This window comes from Phyllobates terribilis, unplaced genomic scaffold (genome assembly GCF_046119375.1).
Source record: "Phyllobates terribilis strain yellow unplaced genomic scaffold, ASM4611937v1 Scaffold_1__5_contigs__length_1240528914, whole genome shotgun sequence".
In the NCBI taxonomy this organism is placed as follows: Eukaryota; Metazoa; Chordata; class Amphibia; order Anura; family Dendrobatidae; genus Phyllobates; species Phyllobates terribilis.
The window spans coordinates 250,253,969-250,273,048 of NW_027362761.1; the positions used below are offsets into that span (position 1 = coordinate 250,253,969).

Here is a 19,080-nt window from a genome sequence, read left to right on the forward strand (position 1 = left end):
ATTCCTGAGAGGAAGGCTTTGGAGGAATACATACAGACAAGTTTGGCCGCCGGTCACATTAGGCCCTCTAAGTCTCCTGTGGCGGTTGGATTTTTTTTTGTAAAAAAAAAGGACGGCGGTTTACGTCCTTGTCTGGATTTTCGTGAGATTAACAAAATTACTGTACGCAATCCTTACCCACTGCCATTGATTCCTGATCTGTTTAACCAGTTAATGGGGGCCAAGTGGTTCTCTAAAATTGACCTTAAGGGGGCATACAATCTGTTGCGCATGAAGGAGGGTGACGAATGGAAGACTACTTTTAACACTCCTGTGGGTCATTTTGAGAATCTGGTTATGCCTTTTGGTCTTACTAATGCTCCTGCATTTTTTCAGAATCTTATTAATGACATCCTTAGACCTTTGATCGGCAAAAATGTGGTTGTGTATTTGGATGACATTTTGATTTATTCGCCGGATCTGGAGTCTCATTGGCGGAGCGTACGTGAGGTATTACAGTTATTAATGGACAATTCGCTTTTTGCTAAGCTGGAGAAATGTGAGTTCGCTGTACAGAGAATTAGTTTTTTGGGTTACATTATCTCCAGCGAAGGTTTTGAGATGGACCCGGTTAAAGTTCAAGCTGTACAGGAATGGCCTAGGCCTATTGGTTTGAAATCGATACAGAGGTTTTTAGGTTTCGCCAATTATTACAGAAAATTCATAAAAAAAATTTCTAGTATTGTCAAACCTCTGACCGATCTCACCAGGAAAGGTGCTGATGCGGTTCAGTGGTCTTCTGAGGCCATTGAAGCTTTTGTGTATCTCAAGGAGAGGTTCACCTCTGCTCCCTTCCTTATGCAGCCTGATGTGACTAAGCCGTTTTTGGTTGAGGTTGATGCTTCCTCTGTGGGGGTTGGCGCAGTATTGTCTCAGGATAACGGGGATGGATTACATCCCTGTGCCTTTTTTTCAAAAAAATTTTCGGAGACTGAACTGAATTACGATATTGGTAATCGGGAATTATTGGCTATTAAACTCGCATTTGAACACTGGTGCCACTTCTTGGAAGGTGCGGAATTTCCCGTTCAGGTTCTTACGGATCATAAAAATCTGATATATCTTGATGCTGCCAAGCGCCTGAATGCCCGTCAGGCTAGGTGGGCACTGTTTTTCTCGCGGTTTAATTTCTCCGTTACTTACATCCCTGGTACTAAGAATGTTAAGGCGGATGCCTTGTCTCGCAGTTTTTCTCCCATAGTTGGTGCTGAGAAAGAGGAGAACATTTTACAAGCAGGTGTTGTGATAGCTGCTTTGGACTCCGTTTTGGAAGATGAGATTCTTAAAGCACAGGAGAATGCCCCATCTAACACTCCTCATGGGAGGTTGTTTGTGCCTGGGACCTTTAGGAGAGATTTGTTTGTTGAGTGTCACGAATCTCGGTTGGCAGGTCATCCCGGAATCTCTGAGACCAAGAGACTGGTGGGTCGCAGTTTTTGGTGGCCTGGATGGCAGAAGGAAGTCATTAAGTGGGTGCGTCAATGTACTATATGTGCTAGATCTAAGTCCTCACATACTCCTGCTGCGGGGTTGCTTTGTCCTTTGGAGGTTCCCAGTGCTCCTTGGACACATTTGGCTATGGACTTTATAACTGACCTTCCCCCCTCTGAGGGTTTTACTGTCATCTGGGTGGTCGTGGACCGTTTTAGCAAGATGTGTCACTTGGTTCCCTTCGTCAAACTGCCCTGCGCTAAAACTCTCGCTAAGGCCTTTGTCAAGGAAATTGTCAGACTTCATGGCATTCCTACTGACATTGTTTCTGATAGGGGTCCTCAGTTCGTGGCTCGTTTTTGGCGTGCCTTTTGTGACAGGTTGGGAGTTCATTTATCGTTCTCGTCCGGATATCATCCTGAATCTAATGGCCAGACAGAAAGGAAAAACCAGGATGTTGAGCAGTTCTTGCGTTGTTTTGTGGCAGACAATCAAGAGGGGTGGTCTGAGTTTCTGCCACTTGCTGAATTTGCTCTGAACAATCATACATCTTCTTCTGCTGGTTGTTCGCCTTTTTTTTGTTGTTCTGGGAGACATCCGTCGTTTGGGTCGTTCTCCAAGTTGGGATCTGCCGTGCCTGAGGAGGAGAATTTTTCCGGTGATTTGGAGAGAGTTTGGACGGATGTGCGTGGTAATCTTCAGGAGGCCAACAGAAAATCTAAGGACTACTTTGATAGGAAACGACAGGAGGTTTTGTTCGCTGTTGGTGACATGGTTTGGTTGTCCTCTAGGAATCTGCGGTTGAGGATTCCTTCTAAGAAATTGGGTCCCAAGTTTGTAGGGCCCTTTAAGGTGCTTCAGGTTGTCAACCAATCTGCTGTTAGGTTGGAGGTTCCTACCTCCTGGAGAATTAATCCGGTATTTCATGTCTCTCTGTTGAAAAAAGCTGTTGTATCGGATTGTGACGCCTCTGCCTCTGTTCCTCCGGTGGTGGAGGACGGGGAATATGAAATTTCTCGCATCCTTAACTCTAGACTGTATAGAGGTAGTTTGCAGTATCTTGTGGCCTGGAAAGGTTTCGGACCCGAGGATAACTCTTGGGTGAGGTCGGATGATGTTTCCGCGTCCAGACTTATCAGAGCGTTTCACAGGAGATTTCCTGATAAGCCTGGTCCTAGGGGATCCGGAGGATCCTCTTAGAAGGGGGGGTACTGTTAGAACCTTGCTCTTAGGTTTTTTTTCCTTTGCTGGTCACATGACCTTGTTGGCCTATTTAAGCCTGCTCCGCCCTTCTGGCTTTGCTGGACTTCATTGTTTATCTACTTTCTAGCTAGCCTTTGCTCTGTATCTACTCTGTTAGTTTGCTTGGTCTACGGACCTCTGTGTTCTTTATATTTTGTTTGTTCGTCTGTCTGCTACTATTTCTGTTAGGAGGTGTCCCATTTTCCTCCCAGTCCTTAGTACTTGTAGGGATTCCTTCCCCACATCTATAGGTCTCCGTACAGACTAGCTTAGGACTTTAGCAGGTCTGATCGCAGGATCAGGTCCCCTGTTACATCGTAGGGATTAAGCTGAGTTCTATCGTAGGGACAGATCTCCTCTCTTTCCTTAGCTCTGGTAGCAGAACATAACAGAGAGCCCACTTAAAGGAACACTTGATATCCGTTGAAGCACCTGCTGTTTTTGTGCCTCATCTGGAATTTGTAGCGATTGGCATGGCCGTAAGAAAGGGATCTTATCACATTGTCCGCTAAAAGAAGTAGACATTTTAGTTTGGCCGGATGATAGTCTTTCTTCCGCAGATGTTACTGTTGCTTTAACACCTACCCCACGGACACAACCTTTTTTCCCCTTCCCAACACGACTATTCCCCTTTCCACCAGCAGCAGGCCTTTTTCCACTCATTTTGGTGGTTAACTAATTCACAACTCTGGAGTTGTTTGCACAAAAAAACAATGGATGGGAACCGAGCAGAGCTGAGTGGCCAAACTGTGGTATTAGGCCAAAACTATTGGCTGGGTTAGATGCAGAAAAAAATTATATTCAATTTGCAACCTGATGGAGGTCAGTATAGATGGACTAATAGAACAAGTCCCACACACAGCTAGAAGCCCAAATATTTTTTCAGAGGTAGATGCAGAAAAAAAATATATTCAATTTGCAACCTGATGGAGGTCAGTATAGATGGACTAATAGAGAAAGTCCCACACACTGCTAGAAGGCCAAATATTTTTTCAGAGCTAGATGCAGACAAAAAATTATTTTTAATTTGCAGCCTGATGGAGGTCAGTATAGATGGACTAATAGAGAAAGTCCCACACACTGCTAGAAGGCCAAATATTTTTTCAGAGCTAGATGCAGATAAAAATTATTTTTAATTTGCAACCTGATGGAGGTCAGTATAGATGAACTAATAGAGAAAGTCCCACACACTGCTAGAAGGCCAAATATTTTTTCAGAGCTAGATGCAGATAAAAATTATTTTTAATTTGCAACCTGATGGAGGTCAGTATAGATGGACTAATAGAGAAAGTCCCACACACTGCTAAAAGGCCAAATATTTTTCAGAGCTAGATGCAGATAAAAATTATTTTTAATTTGCAACCTGATGGAGGTCAGTATAGATGGACTAATAGAGAAAGTCCCACACACTGCTAGAAGGCCAAATATTTTTTCAGTGCTAGATGCAGAAAAAAATTATATTCAGTTTGCAACCGGATGGAGGTCAGTATAGATGGACTAATAGAACAAGTCCACACACAGCTAGAAGCCCAAATATTTTTTCAGAGGTAGATGCAGATAAAAATTATTTTTAATTTGCAACCTGATGGAGGTCAGTATAGATGGACTAATAGAGAAAGTCCCACACACTACTAGAAGGCCAAATATTTTTTCAGAGCTAGATGCAGAAAAAAATTATATTCAGTTTGCAATCTGATGGAGGTCAGTATAGATGGACTAATAGAACAAGTCCCACACACAGCTAGAAGCCCAAATATTTTTTCAGAGGTAGATGCAGAAAAAAATTATATTCAGTTTGCAACCTGATGGAGGTCAGTATAGATGGACTAATAGAACAAGTCCCACACACAGCTAGAAGCCCAAATATTTTTTCAGAGGTAGATGCAGAAAAAATATATATTCAGTTTGCAACCTGATGGAGGTCAGTATAGATGGACTAATAGAGAAAGTTCCACACACTGCTAGAAGGCCAAATATTTTTTCAGAGCTAGATGCAGACAAAAAATTATTTAGAATTTGCAACGTGATGGAGGTCAGTATAGATGGACTAATAGAACAAGTCCCACACACTGCTAGAAGGCCAAATATTTTTTCAGAGCTAGATGCAGATAAAAATTATTTTTAATTTGCAACCTGATGGAGGTCAGTATAGATGGACTAATAGAGAAAGTCCCACACACTGCTAGAAGGCCAAATATTTTTTCAGAGCTAGATGCAGAAAAAAATTATATTCAGTTTGCAACCTGATGGAGGTCAGTATAGATGGACTAATAGAGAAAGTCCCACACACTGCTAGAAGGCCAAATATTTTTTCAGAGCTAGATGCAGAAAAAAAATGATTTTGAATTTGCAACCTGATGGAGGTCAGTATAGGTGGACTAATAGAACAAGTCCCACACACTGCTAGAAGGCCAAATATTTTTTCAGAGCTAGATGCAGAAAAAAATTATATTCAGTTTGCAATCTGATGGAGGTCAGTATAGATGGACTAATAGAACAAGTCCCACACACAGCTAGAAGCCCAAATATTTTTTCAGAGGTAGATGCAGAAAAAATTATATTCAGTTTGCAACCTGATGGAGGTCAGTATAGATGGACTAATAGAACAAGCCCCACACACAGCTAGAAGCCCAAATATTTTTTCAGAGGTAGATGCAGAAAAAAAATATATTGAGTTTGCAACCTGATGGGGATCAGTATAGATGGACTAATAGAGAAAGTCCCACACACTGCTAGAAGGCCAAATATTTTTTCAAAGCTAGATGCAGATAAAAATTATTTTTAATTTGAAACCTGATGGAGGTCAGTATAGATGGACTAATAGAGAAAGTCCCACACACTGCTAGAAGGCCAAATATTTTTTCAGAGCTAGATGCAGAAAAAAATTATATTCAGTTTGCAACCTGATGGAGGTCAGTATAGATGGACTAATAGAACAAGTCCCACACACAGCTAGAAGCCCAAATATTTTTTCAGAGGTAGATGCAGATAAAAATTATTTTTAATTTGCAACCTGATGGAGGTCAGTATAGATCGACTAATAAAGGAAGTCCCACACACTGCTAGAAGGCCAAATATTTTTTCAGAGCTAGATGCAGACAAAAAATTATTTTGAATTTGCAACGTGATGGAGGTCAGTATAGATGGACTAATAGAACTAGTCCCACACACTGCTAGAAGGCCAAATATTTTTTCAGAGCTAGATGCAGATAAAAATTATTTTTAACTTGCAACCTGATGGAGGTCAGTATAGATGGACTAATAGAGAAAGTCCCACACACTGCTAGAAGGCCAAATATTTTTTCAGAGCTAGATGCAGAAAAAAAATTATTTTGAATTTGCAACGTGATGGAGGTCAGTATAGATGGACTAATAGAACAAGTCTCACACACTGCTAGAAGGCCAAATATTTTTTCAGAGGTAGATGCAGAAAAAAATTATATTCAGTTTGCAACCTGATGGAGGTCAGTATAGATGGACTAATAGAACAAGTCCCACACACTGCTAGAAGCCCAAATATTTTTTCAGAGCTAGATGCAGAAAAAAATTATATTCAATTTGCAACCTGATGGAGGTCAGTATAGATGGACTAATAGAGAAAGTCCCACACACAGCTAGAAGGCCAAATATTTTTTCAGAGCTAGATGCAGACAAAAAATTATTTTGAATTTGCAACCTGATGGAGGTCAGTATACGTGGACTAATAGAACAAGTCCCACACACTGCTAGAAGGCCAAATATTTTTTCAGAGCTAGATGCAGAAAAAAATTATATTCAGTTTGCAACCTGATGGAGGTCAGTATAGATGGACTAATAGAACAAGTCCCACACACTGCTAGAAGGCCAAATATTTTTTCAGAGGTAGATGCAGACAAAAAATATTTTTAATTTGCAACCTGATGGAGGTCAGTATAGATGGACTAATAGAGAAAGTCCCACACACTGCTAGAAGGCCAAATATTTTTTCAGAGCTAGATGCAGACAAAAAATTATTTTGAATTTGCAACGTGATGGAGGTCAGTATGGATGGACTAATAGAACAAGTCCCACACACTGCTAGAAGGCCAAATATTTTTTCAGAGCTAGATGCAGAAAGAAATTATATTCAGTTTGCAACCTGATGGAGGTCAGTATAGATGGACTAATAGAACAAGTCCCACACACTGCTAGAAGGCCAAATATTTTTTCAGAGGTAGATGCAGACAAAAAATTATATTCAATTTGCAACCTGATGGAGGTCAGTATAGATGGACTAATAGAGAAAGTCTCACACACAGCTAGAAGGCCAAATATTTTTTCAGAGCTAGATGCAGACAAAAAATTATTTAGAATTTGCAACCTGATGGAGGTCAGTATAGGTGGACTAATAGAACAAGTCCCACACACTGCTAGAAGGCCAAATATTTTTTCAGAGCTAGATGCAGAAAAAAATTATATTCAGTTTGCAACCTGATGGAGGTCAGTATAGATGGACTAATAGAGAAAGTCCCACACACTGCTAGAAGGCCAAATATTTTTTCAGAGGTAGATGCAGACAAAAAATTATTTTTAATTTGCAACCTGATGGAGGTCAGTATAGGTGGACTAATAGAACAAGTCCCACACACTGCTAGAAGGCCAAATATTTTTTCAGAGCTAGATGCAGAAAAAAATTATATTCAGTTTGCAACCTGATGGAGGTCAGTATAGATGGACTAATAGAGAAAGTCCCACACACTGCTAGAAGGCCAAATATTTTTTCAGAGCTAGATGCAGACAAAAAATTATTTTGAATTTGCAACGTGATGGAGGTCAGTATAGATGGACTAATAGAACAAGTCCCACACACTGCTAGAAGGCCAAATATTTTTTCAGAGCTAGATGCAGAAAAAAATTATATTCAGTTTGCAACCTGATGGAGGTCAGTATAGATGGACTAGTAGAACAAGTCCCACACACTGCTAGAAGCCCAAATATTTTTTCAGAGCTAGATGCAGAAAAAAATTATATTCAATTTGCAACCTGATGGAGGTCAGTATAGATGGACTAATACAATGATGCTATGCCCAAAAGATTTTACTTCACTAGGTGCAGTAAAAAAATTGGTATTCTATGCACAGGTGGTATATCTTGCAACACAGATAGGCTACTCCACTGACTAACACACTCTGCAATAGGCCAAAAACGATTAGCTTTGCTAGATTCAGCCAAGTGCTGTGAAAAAAACTTGCACAGCACTGGCACAGACCTGCCTGGCAAAAACTGATAGGAACTGATGTAACCTAGTCCTGAAAAGGACTCCAATTACAATTAGTCTTTACTCCCACAACCTATCTATTTAAGAGCACAGACCTGCCTGATAAAAGTCGTAGGAAATGCTGTAACCTAGTACTTAAAAGGACTGCAATCACAACTATTCCCTACTCCCAAGCTATCTGTAGATTTGTGTGAAAATTGGCTTGAAATTAACAAGGTATAGCGCACACAGCAACAGCGGTGCCGTCTAACACGCAGCTGCAGCAGTGAGAAAATGGTGGCGACGGGGAAAATGGCTTGGTCTTATAGGGCAAGGACATGTGACATACACTGCCAATGACACATGCCCTTGCTTGTGTGAAAAAAAGCACTTCGCTCCGTGTGTGCGCTGCTGATAGGCTGACAGATTGTACCTCCCCACTGTAAATGCGGGAAAGAGAAAAAAAAATGGAGATCTTCATTATTCCTGCAGAGATCCATCCCCTGCCCCTCCCCCCGCCCCGCTGTACACTCAAACTGCGTATTAACATTAATTTTCATCATTACTGAGAAAAAATCCAGTTATGATTTTGGTGCACGAACAGTTATCGACCATAACCTCGAACAGCCGAATTTTTCTCAAATCGTTCGTGTTCGCCGAACGGCTCGAACACCGCCCAAAACAGCTCGAATTTGAGATTGGCGAACAGTTCGAGTCGAACAACGCTCATCTCTAGTAGAGACGTAAAAATAAAAAAAAATAAATTTTCCCACAACAATTTTAGCCCCACATTTTTTATTTTCACTAGGATAACAGGAAAAAATGGACCCCAAATTTTTTGTGCAATTTCTCCTGAGTGCGCCAATACCCTATGTGTGGTCTAAAAGTACTTTTGAGGCACAGTGCAATGCTCAGTAGGGAAGAAGCACCATATTATAGTGCAGATTTTGCTGGAACAGTTTGAGGGTGCCATATCACATTGACAGAGCCCCTTAGGTGCCACAACAGAGGAATCCCCCATAGGTGATGTAATTTTACAAACTACACCTATCAATGAATTCATCAAGGGGTGCAGTGAGCATGTTGGCACCACATGTGCCTCACAGAAAGAATAATTAAATTTTTTCACTAAAATGTTGTTTTAGCCCCAATTTTTTTATTTTTATAGGGGCTAATAAGAAAAATGGACCACACAGTTTGTTTTGCAATTTCTCCTGATTGCGCCAATACCGTACATGTAATCAGGAACTACGTTTGAGGCATAGTGCAAAACTCAGAAGGGAAGGAGCGCCATATTATAGTGCAGATTCTACTGTTATGGTTTGCGGATGCCATTACCCACTGGGAGAGCCAATGAGGTGCCAGAACAGCATAATCCTCCATAAGTGAGCCCATTTTACAAACTACACCTCTCAATGAATTCATCTAAGGGTGCAGTGATCATATTGACACCATGGGTGTGTAACAGAATTTTACACCATTGGGCAGTGAAGAAAAAATAATGACATTTTTACCACAAAAATGTTATTTTAGCCCTAGATTTTACATTTTCACATGGGGAAATGGGTAGAAAATGGGGGAAATGGGTAGAAAATGGTACCAAAATGTGTCCCATAATTTCCACTGAACATGGCAATGCCCCATTTGTGGCTGTACAGTACTGCTAAGCCACACGGCAAGACTCGGGAGTGACGGAACATTATTTGCCTCCTGGTGTGCATATTTTCCTAGAATAGTTTGGGGATTCCATATAAAGCCATTACGTAGTAGAAGAGCAGAATATCGCCCTCAAGTGACTCCATTTTGGGAATTATACCCCTGCCAAACATGTGGATGCTAAATTTGGTTTAAGCCCACTGTGAGGCTCAGAAGGGAGGGGGTCATTTGGATTCAGGAGTGAAAAATTTGCTGAATTTCTTTTGGGGGGCGAGGAGCCATAGCGCTTTTCCAGAGGATTTGTACTACCAGTAACATGGAAGCCCCTATATTTCCGTTAACTGATGACGGACCTGAGTGGGGACTTTTTTTTGTGGATTGAGTAGAAGCTTATTTTGGGAACATTTTACATAAATCTTTTTAAATAAAGTATAAATATATAACAATAGATTTATTATTTACTTATCATCAATATAATCATCTTGAAAGTTAAAATCCTTTTCTCATATGATGTACAGTATATCTTGTTTGAGATTGAGTAGTATTTGAGCTATTCGCGTTACATATACAGTATATGCAAACATTTTTGCAGGATATTATTCATCTTTGTGAAATATATGTTTTTGAGTCTTAATTAGTCTTTTATTTTGTATACCATTTTCTTTTTCCTGTTGTGTGTGTTTTTTTTGTTTTTTTTTTTCCTCCTTCCTCTCTCCCCACACTCTTTCTCCCCCTCTCCCTCCCTTTCTTTTCTCTTCTCCTGTGTATACATAGGGTTAATAATTAATCACATCTGTGATTTGTCTATTCCACACCTATTTTTCTATGCTATATATTTCCATAGCTCCTGCATGTTAGTTGTCATGATTAAGAGCTAATGTAGCTTGAAACGCGTCGACTGTTGCTCTATCTTGTTTTTAAAATTTTACTTTTACATGTTTTAATCTACAAATAAACATGATGTTCTAATGAATTTTGCGGTTGCTGGATTTTCCTTTTTTTTTCACACTCAGATTGACTGACTGTTCATAGCCCTCTGGGTGCAGGGATCGACAGCATGGGTCCCCGCACCTCTTCCTGTGCCACTCAGTTGTTACTGACAGCTATCGGCACTGATCTGTCACTGTGTGTTGGTGCGGGAACTGACACCCGTTCATGACATGCTATGTCCGTCATTGGTCGTTAACGTGTTAAAGGAGACACAGGGGACGTTATTACTATAGGGTGCAGTATAACTGTAATTAGGCACAGGGGTTTTGATTAATCATCAGTATGGCAGTATTATCACGATTGTAAATGCTGGTAATATTTTGTTATAGACAGGAGGTATGATTTGTCTATTGTATTGCAATATTGATGCTAATATTGGTCTTTGGTATAGTCATATTTTGTTAAAAGAGATGTACACCTTTGAGTAAATTGTCAGCAAGCACTCCAGCTTGCTGAATCCTAATGGTGTGTAGTGTATACACTGTTAGGATTCAGCTATTCTTGCTGACTACAGCAGTTGTCAAGTGTTTGCATGTATTTGATTTGAATACTTGCAGTCATGTGCCAACTAGGATAGAGCATTGAGCGAAACAGCTGACACTCTAGTTGGCCCATGACCACAAGTATATAAGTTGAATACTTGTGATCACATGACAACTGCTGGAATCTGCAAGCCGAGCCATATCCTAAGTGTCTGTATATTGCACACCATTAGGATTCGGCAGTCTGTACTAGTAATTGAAGACAATTTACTCAAGGCTGTACAACTCCTTCAATGATCAGTATGATGGCATCATTCTATCACTAATTGGTGGTATTCTGTAGTCATGACACAGTGGCATTATTTAATCTCATATAACGGCATTGGTAATGTAGATCTTGGAGGAAATCTTTATTTCCCCCAGACAGGGTAATAAGTGTAATAGAGACCTCCATCTAGGGAAGGGTGGGGAGCATGGTTCTGTGTGCTTGCAAATACCAGGGCTGAATTTCAGCCCCAGCCCGATCCTGGTGACATATCAGTCATTTTTGTCCTCCCGTCGTTTAGTCTTTTTTTGTTTTTTTATGAGGAAGAGATGTGGAATCTTTTGATGTGTGTACGTTTCAACAAATCCTCCTGACTATACACCTTCTTAGAGTACAAGGACTATGTAGGATGAGTCTTTACACTAGGGGTCCACTGTAAGTGCCCGAACAGAGAATCACTCCAGGTCAATTCATTACAAAAATGGCAGACATGTTATGCTGTCTTTACTGAAATTTGTGCCTCGATGTGGCTTTTACCAAAAAAAAAAAAAACAGCTCATCATTGACGGTGAGAATTGTCAAAAAAAAGGGTTTTGGTACTGGACTGGTAAATTTTTTGGAAGGAAGATAAAAAAAATCTAAGTTACAGCTAAATTATACTGGTGATTGTTATTTTCCATTTCTGAATAGCTTTATAGCTTTAAAATTATAATTTCTATTTTGTTTTTTGATTCTTTTGGAAAATGAACTTTCTAAAAAATTTTAACAGTTTAATTTCCTGGCATGCCTATGCAAAGCTACATATTATATTTAGACATTTTGCTCTATTGGTAGATCACATGTGCATATAATCCATTACTAGTAGACACTGTAACAGGCAGATCTTAGGGGCTCTTCTTTGTACATGAAATCATCTTAACAAGTAACAAAATCTCAAAACTAGAGTCGCAGTCAGGCGACATAACATGATTGACCTCATTACAGAAAATCTGGTGACAGTTATCACTTATCTTCAGAGAATGAAGTACCACCAAAACGGTATGTATATTGTATTCATGATTACATTTTAGGACTATTTATTATACCCCCCCAAAAAAAATCTTTTTTTTTTACTCTAAACAACTGATCATGATGAAATATGTCTTGCTATGTTAAGCAAAATAAAATGTGAGATTACTACTATCTCGATACTCGTAGTAGATTTCAATGAATAGATAACAAGGGGTCAGATTTGGCCATTGTTTAGCAACAAGGTATTACAGACGATTTAAAGTATCAGAGTTAACAGTTCATTAGAACATCGTCACGTTGCATAATATACCAGCAAATGATTTTGCAATCATCTTTTACACAAAAGTGTTGTGACAACAGGAAGCTTGACTGCAATGATACATAGATTTTTGGAACATCCTTTCTCACTTACTAAGCTTCACCTCAAGCATAACGAATGGACTAATATATTGGAAATAACAAGGATATCCCAACCTGATTAACTCTGCAGTATTATGGCTGAGATGGTAAGTAATAAGTTGATTAAAATATATTTTAAAAAAAATGTAGGAGAAACTACCTGTGCAGTAGTGAAACTATAGCTGTAGAAATCATTGTTGCAAGGGCAAACCAAATATTTTCACGCGTGTCGCTAGATATTTTTGGTTACATAGTATGACATATTTTATATTATTTATCCCCTTTACAACGTTTTATGGTTTCATTTTCTCCTCCCCTTCTTCCAAGGGACATCTTTACATCTAGATAGACTTGTTTTTTGCAGGACTAGTTGTACTTTTGAAAGGCACCATTCACTTTACTATACAATGTACTGGAAAAGATTCCAAGTGTAACTGGAAGTCCAAACTGCAAGAAAAAAAAAATTCTTGGCAATAAGATTCAACACGTTAATATGATTACGATGATGATACCAAACATGTCATGTTTCTTATCATTTTAGTGGTGAAAAAAATTTGAACAGTTGTACTTTTTTTTTTGCCTGTGTCAACACTTTCATAGACCTGTATCTTTTTATTTTTACGTGATGGAGCTGTGTGAGAGTTTATTTTTTGCAGGACAAGTTGATGTTTTTTATTGATACCACTTTGGGGTAAAAATGACGGTTATATACCATATACTGAAGGTGTGATGCTGCTTTGTAAAGGCCTTTTTGTTGCGTTAGCCACACGGACACCAAACGAATCTAAAGCTATTATTGTATCCAAGATATAAGCAGGACACATCGCTGAATAGGATATATGGATAGACCTCCGTTGACATCTTTCTCTGCACCATGATAGCCTTTGAGAGTGGTGGCATAAGACCATGAAGAGGCCTTTACGAGGGCCAGTCGTACGGGTCCTATTCCCAGGAGTATGGTGTAGGGTGGCATAATGGATGATAGCCTGACCCTTTTAGTCTCCATTCCCGGTACACTAACAGCTGACATTCCATTTTTCTACACAACAACACCAGGCCCTCACGTTGTTTATGCTACTATAAGCGGCTTGAGTGGTCTAAGCATGCTACCATGGACTACAGCATTTCCAGACTTGTCCCCCATCGAGCACATCATTAATTAACTATTGCAGAGGGAGCTGCCAGCAGTGTATCTTGCTGGTTTTGCTTGTTTTCATTACCAAGTGCATTGAGCATGGCAGAACATTCCTCTGTCAATCATTAATAGCCTCATTGATAACTTGCAAAGGTATGTAATTAAGTGTGTTTCTGTGCATGGTGCTGACACTCAATGCTGAAATTAGATGTTTTGAAAATTTTGTGGGGTGGCATAATGCACAATAGCTGAACCCTTCAAGTCTTCATTCCAGGTACACCAACGGCTCGGCATTACGTTAATTTGGTCATGGAACCAGTTGTATGGCCATTTCCCCAAAGTGTCGCAGGATCTGTTTTTTCACCATGATAATACTAGGCCACATGTTACGTGTGCAAGTGTGAGCAGCCTGCATGGCTTAAAAGTGTTACAATAGCCTGCAGTGTTTGAACTTGTCTCCCATCGAGCACATCTGGGACATCATTGGTCAGCAATTCAAAGGGAGCTGCCAGCAGTGGATCTGGATGATTTGCGTGCACAAGTGCATTCAGTGTGGCAGAACATTCCTCAGGCAATTAATAACCTCATTTATAGCAAGGCAAGGCATGTAAGTACATGTATTTCTGTGCGTGGCACTCATTCTTAGAGGAGTGGTCCAAAGTAATTTTCCTCCTAAATGCCTATCTATTTAATGCCAGAATCCAAACTATTTTCTAATATACCTGAATTAAAAATTCCCTAAAAACTACTCTATCTAACTGCTTTTTTTCACTTCCCTTTTGATGACATTTCATTTGAGAATCCGAGTGCATGTTGGGATACTCAAATTGACCATCATCAGGGGTCAGAGGCTGCAGTCACTGCAGTCCCCTCCCTGAAATGAAGCGTTATCAGTGACGCTCATTTCAGAGGCTGTGCTAGCCGCTGCTCTGTGACTGTGAGATGTGCACAATGACAGCTCGCTCTCTGTTGCCAGCTCAGATCAGCAGTAACAAGTTGGCAATAGAGCGTGTTGTCAAAATACTCAGCATGCAGAGACCAGTGACGTCTCCTGCTGAGTACTCTAACGATAACTAAACTCAAGAAAAAAGACAGCACCACCTAAATAACATGGTCCTGTGCTACACACCAAAAAGCATGAAGTAAAAGAGAGGAGGAAAGGTGAAAACAAGAACTGCTCTCCGCCTGGGAAGGACTCATCTAAAGTTCCGCCTTGTCAGGACCGAGTGGCAGGTGAAGAGTATACCCGGCCCTCAAGGGTGTGCAGCAGTGCGATGGCTAGCACCAAGTGTGACCGACACTGCTCTTGCTGGCTAGCAGTGGGTCACTTCACCATCACCCAGCATTACAACAGTGAAGGAAGGAAAAATAAATTTAAATTCAAGTATATTAGAAAATTGCTTAGATTATGGCACTAAATAGAAAGGGATTAAGGAGTAAAATTACTTTGGACTTCGGACCCCCCCTTTAATACTGAATAAAATTAGAAGTTTTAGAAGTTAGTTTCCACTTTGTCATCATTTGCATATCATGAACACGTTTATCAATCTTGTGGCTTTAATAACTCCATGACTTGGTGTTGTAATTTCAATGTTGAGGAGTGTGTATATATAATTTACTAAGGCTAAGTGCCCACGATGCAGAAATGCTGCATATTTTTTCCGCTTCTCCCTGGCAGGAAAAACGCATGCGGATTGTACATGTGTTTTTCCTGCCAGGTAGAAGCGTTTGTCAAGCGTTCTTCACATGCATTTCTGCATGCGGGTTATCAAGCGCATTTCCAAGCGATTTTAGCATCACTTGGAAAAGTGCTTGACAACTTGGTCACACTATAAAAATCCATGCAAATGGCATGGATTTATATAGTGTGACCAAGTAATAGTTAAAAAAAAAAAGAATAAGAATGGTAAAAAATAAAAAATAAAGATTATACTTACCTTCCGATGGCCCCCGGTCTCCTTCTCCTCTCCGTCCGGTCTCCCCGATGTCTCGCGGTGGTGTGAAGGACCTGCGATGACGTCATTGAGTCATGTGACAGGTCACGCGACCGCCGACGTCAGCGGTCACGTGACCTGTCACATGACTTAATGACGTCATGTCAGGTCCTCACACCACCGCGAGCCGCCCAACACACCGCACGCATCGCTATGGAGACCGGGGGCCATCGGAAGGTAAGTATAATCTTTATTTTTAATTTTAAATTCTTTTTTTTTACAGTTTCTATGGTACCCAGGTCTGGATGAAAGTCTCCTCTTCTCCAGACCCAGGTACCATCCGCACATTGAATCGCTTCATATCCGTGTGTGCAAATGTGCTGACACAGATATTGAGCGTTTCAATGCAAGTCAATGGCGGCAATTACACTGCGTGTCTGCAAAATTAGTGGACATGCTGCGTATTTTTCCGCAATGATAATCTGCAGCGTAAATTTCCGCAGCATGTGCACAGCACATGCGGATTATCATTGGGGACCATGGGGCATATATTACCAAGCGTTTTTTAAGCGTTTTCGCTGTGGAAATTCCACGGCAAAAACACTTGAAAAACGCATAGTGGGCACATAGCCTAAAGGCATAGGTTAATACATTTATATTTTCATAAGAATATAGGACATTTTTAAAAACATTAAGAATATAACTTTATGCTATATTAACTGTGTTACTGCCAATTATAAACCTTCAGTCGCTTATGGGGATTTGAGGTTGAAGCTGGAGTTTGGAATAATAGGGGAGTTGGAGTTATTTTGGCTTCCGACTACACAGCCATGATAACCTATACTCCCATGTTAGCAGGCACTGACCATTTTATTAAGTTAGCTTAATTTTGCTTTTGGATACATTTTTTTACAGTATGTTTCTTGTTTTCCTATAACAGAATACAGTGTTTGCCATGACAACAACGTACATAATGAACACTTCTTTTGCATCAACAACTAAGCCTACATATATATCTTCTGGAAAAACCGCCAGTCTTGGAATTGCAATTCTTTCAATCGCCTTTATCATTGGACTTCCAGGAAATGCCTTTGTCATCTGGACAATTTTGACACGAATGAAGAAACGCACAGTGACTTGCCTCCTGATATTACATCTGGCCATGGCAGACCTCATTGTCATCCTCACAGCCCCATTTTTCCTGCATCTACTTTCCACTGGTAGTTGGACATTTGGGAGCTTCATGTGTAAAATGTGTCATTATATTAGTGGTTTGAGCATGTATGCCAGTATATTCCTGATCATGTTCATGAGCATGGACCGCTTTCTAGCTGTGGCACTACCTTTCACTTCTCAGAAGATGCGAACAAAGCCGATAGTCCGAGGCATAGTTGCATCAATATGGCTAATAGCATCTCTGCTACCCATCACAATGTTTTTTTACCGTAAGTTAATATACATAGATGATAAGCCACATTGTAGAACTTTTCATAATACTCCAGAACACATGATTTTTCATTATATTTTTGAGACTTTGACTGGATTTGCTATACCATTCACAATCATAGTGTTTTGCTATGTCTACATTGGAATAAGGTTATGTAATGCAAAATTTCAAGCAAAACAAAAGACAAGCCGTTTGGTCATCATGATTATTGTAACTTTTGCCCTCTTCTGGCTTCCATATCAGGTAGTGAATATTTTGCAAGTATCAGGAGAAATACTCCCATCAGAATCTCTTAAAGGTACAGCTCTAAAAGCCAGGCCTACTGTTATAGCTATTGCATACTTTAGTAGTAGCGCTAACCCTATCTTATATGTTTTTGCTGGTGGCAACTTCATTAGAACAGCAGGGTTGGGATTCATGGCTAAACTCTTTGAGGGGACTGCCTCAGAGACTTCAAGTTTTCGTAAAATTTCTCAGGTTTTTCGCCAAAAAAGTCATACAGAATCTGTCGAATTAGAAAAATGCTTAGATAAAGCAGAACCAAGTAAGCCTATGTTGACTAACGAAATAGAGTTATCATAAGAGTACAATGCCTTGCAAACATTTTTATGCTTAACAACAATATCTTTGAGACTATATCTACCCTTACAATGGAGCAAATAAAAATTTGCCTGTATCTCAAATAAAAATTAAGCAAGTCTGCAAAGGGTTGATTAAAGAAATCTCAACACTTTGTGCATACAGCTCACATGTAGACCTATACATCGCCATGATTAAGAGCCACAAATAAGTCCTGCATTGTTTAAAGGGAACCTGTCACTAGTTTTGTTATATATGAACAATAACTATCATCTTATTCAGCGCCTGTGCTGCATTCAATAAATGCTCATACAACCCCCTGACTCCCCCTGTAAATCCCCAAAAACCTTTTTAAGTTGTCCCGCGCTGTATGGTAATCGGGTCGGTCTGGTCCGATGAGCATGGTTTTGGGCCTCTCCAACCCTCCCCCCGGCTGCTGCTCGCCGTCCTCCTTCTTTAATTTATGTGTATGACGCCTCACGTCATCCCTATTGCCAGGCGAAATTGTGCGCCTGCATACAGAAATGGCGTCTCGCGCCTGCACTATGCATTGCCCTACTGCGGGCAGAGCCGAAAACATAAGTGCGCGTGTGCCCGCAGTAGGTCTAAAATTCTTGCCAAATTAATTTCATTATATATTTCTATAGCATTTAGACTTTGTTTTTTTTTCTGACATAGTTTTAAAATCTAAAAGTTACAGCACAGTGTCTCATTATCTGACATCAATGTATAGCAGTAAACCCCTCTTGCTGCAACTTCAGGAAGCCAGCATGGTATCTTATAAATCTAAGCAGAACTATAATCTATGTCTATGCAGGGAATTTGGAGTAGTGCTTCAGAAAAAACAAGCTCAAACCACTAGAAAGATAGAAGAAGAAATTATACAGCACAGACTTTTAAACCTATTTAAATAAAGTTAATGGTATTTATCAGTGGACATTTGCTTATATTCCCATATTTTAAAAATGGAAGGGAAAGTCTTCTATCAAGTAGAAAAATTTGCTTTTCTTTGTTTTTTTCTTCATTACCTTCACCCTCCAAAAAACTGCACCGCAGAATTGAGATCACTTTGGAAAAAATGTTACCTATCATGTTGCAGAGGCTGAAATAGGAAGGATTATAGCTTCTATAACTGTTTTCAAACTAGTAATGCATTCATTTTCCATCACAAATATATAAATATTTTCCATCCTTGTTTCTCTGTAGATGCATAAATTGGTATCTTGAGGGCAGCAATAATTCTGTTCAATCAATA

General features: G+C 39.9%; 1 protein-coding gene across 3 annotated transcripts in view; it reads left to right on the forward strand.

Annotated features, from left to right (window-relative positions):
• Positions 1–18,707, forward strand: part of LOC141166639 (leukotriene B4 receptor 1-like) — a 116,033-nt gene extending 97,326 nt beyond the window's left edge. Inside the window, exons 1-3 of one of the 3 annotated variants that reach the window (XM_073653532.1) lie at positions 12,705–12,837; positions 14,140–14,472; positions 16,740–18,707. In XM_073653532.1, coding sequence (XP_073509633.1) covers positions 16,755–17,828 — 1,074 coding nt within the window. In that variant the 5' untranslated portion in view covers positions 12,705–12,837; positions 14,140–14,472; positions 16,740–16,754 and the 3' untranslated portion in view covers positions 17,829–18,707. Of the gene's footprint in view, positions 1–12,704; positions 12,838–14,139; positions 14,473–16,739 lie in introns of those variants that run through there. The other 2 variants (XM_073653523.1, XM_073653542.1) reach the window with 2 other exon arrangements.
• Positions 18,708–19,080: the final 373 nt, after the last annotated feature.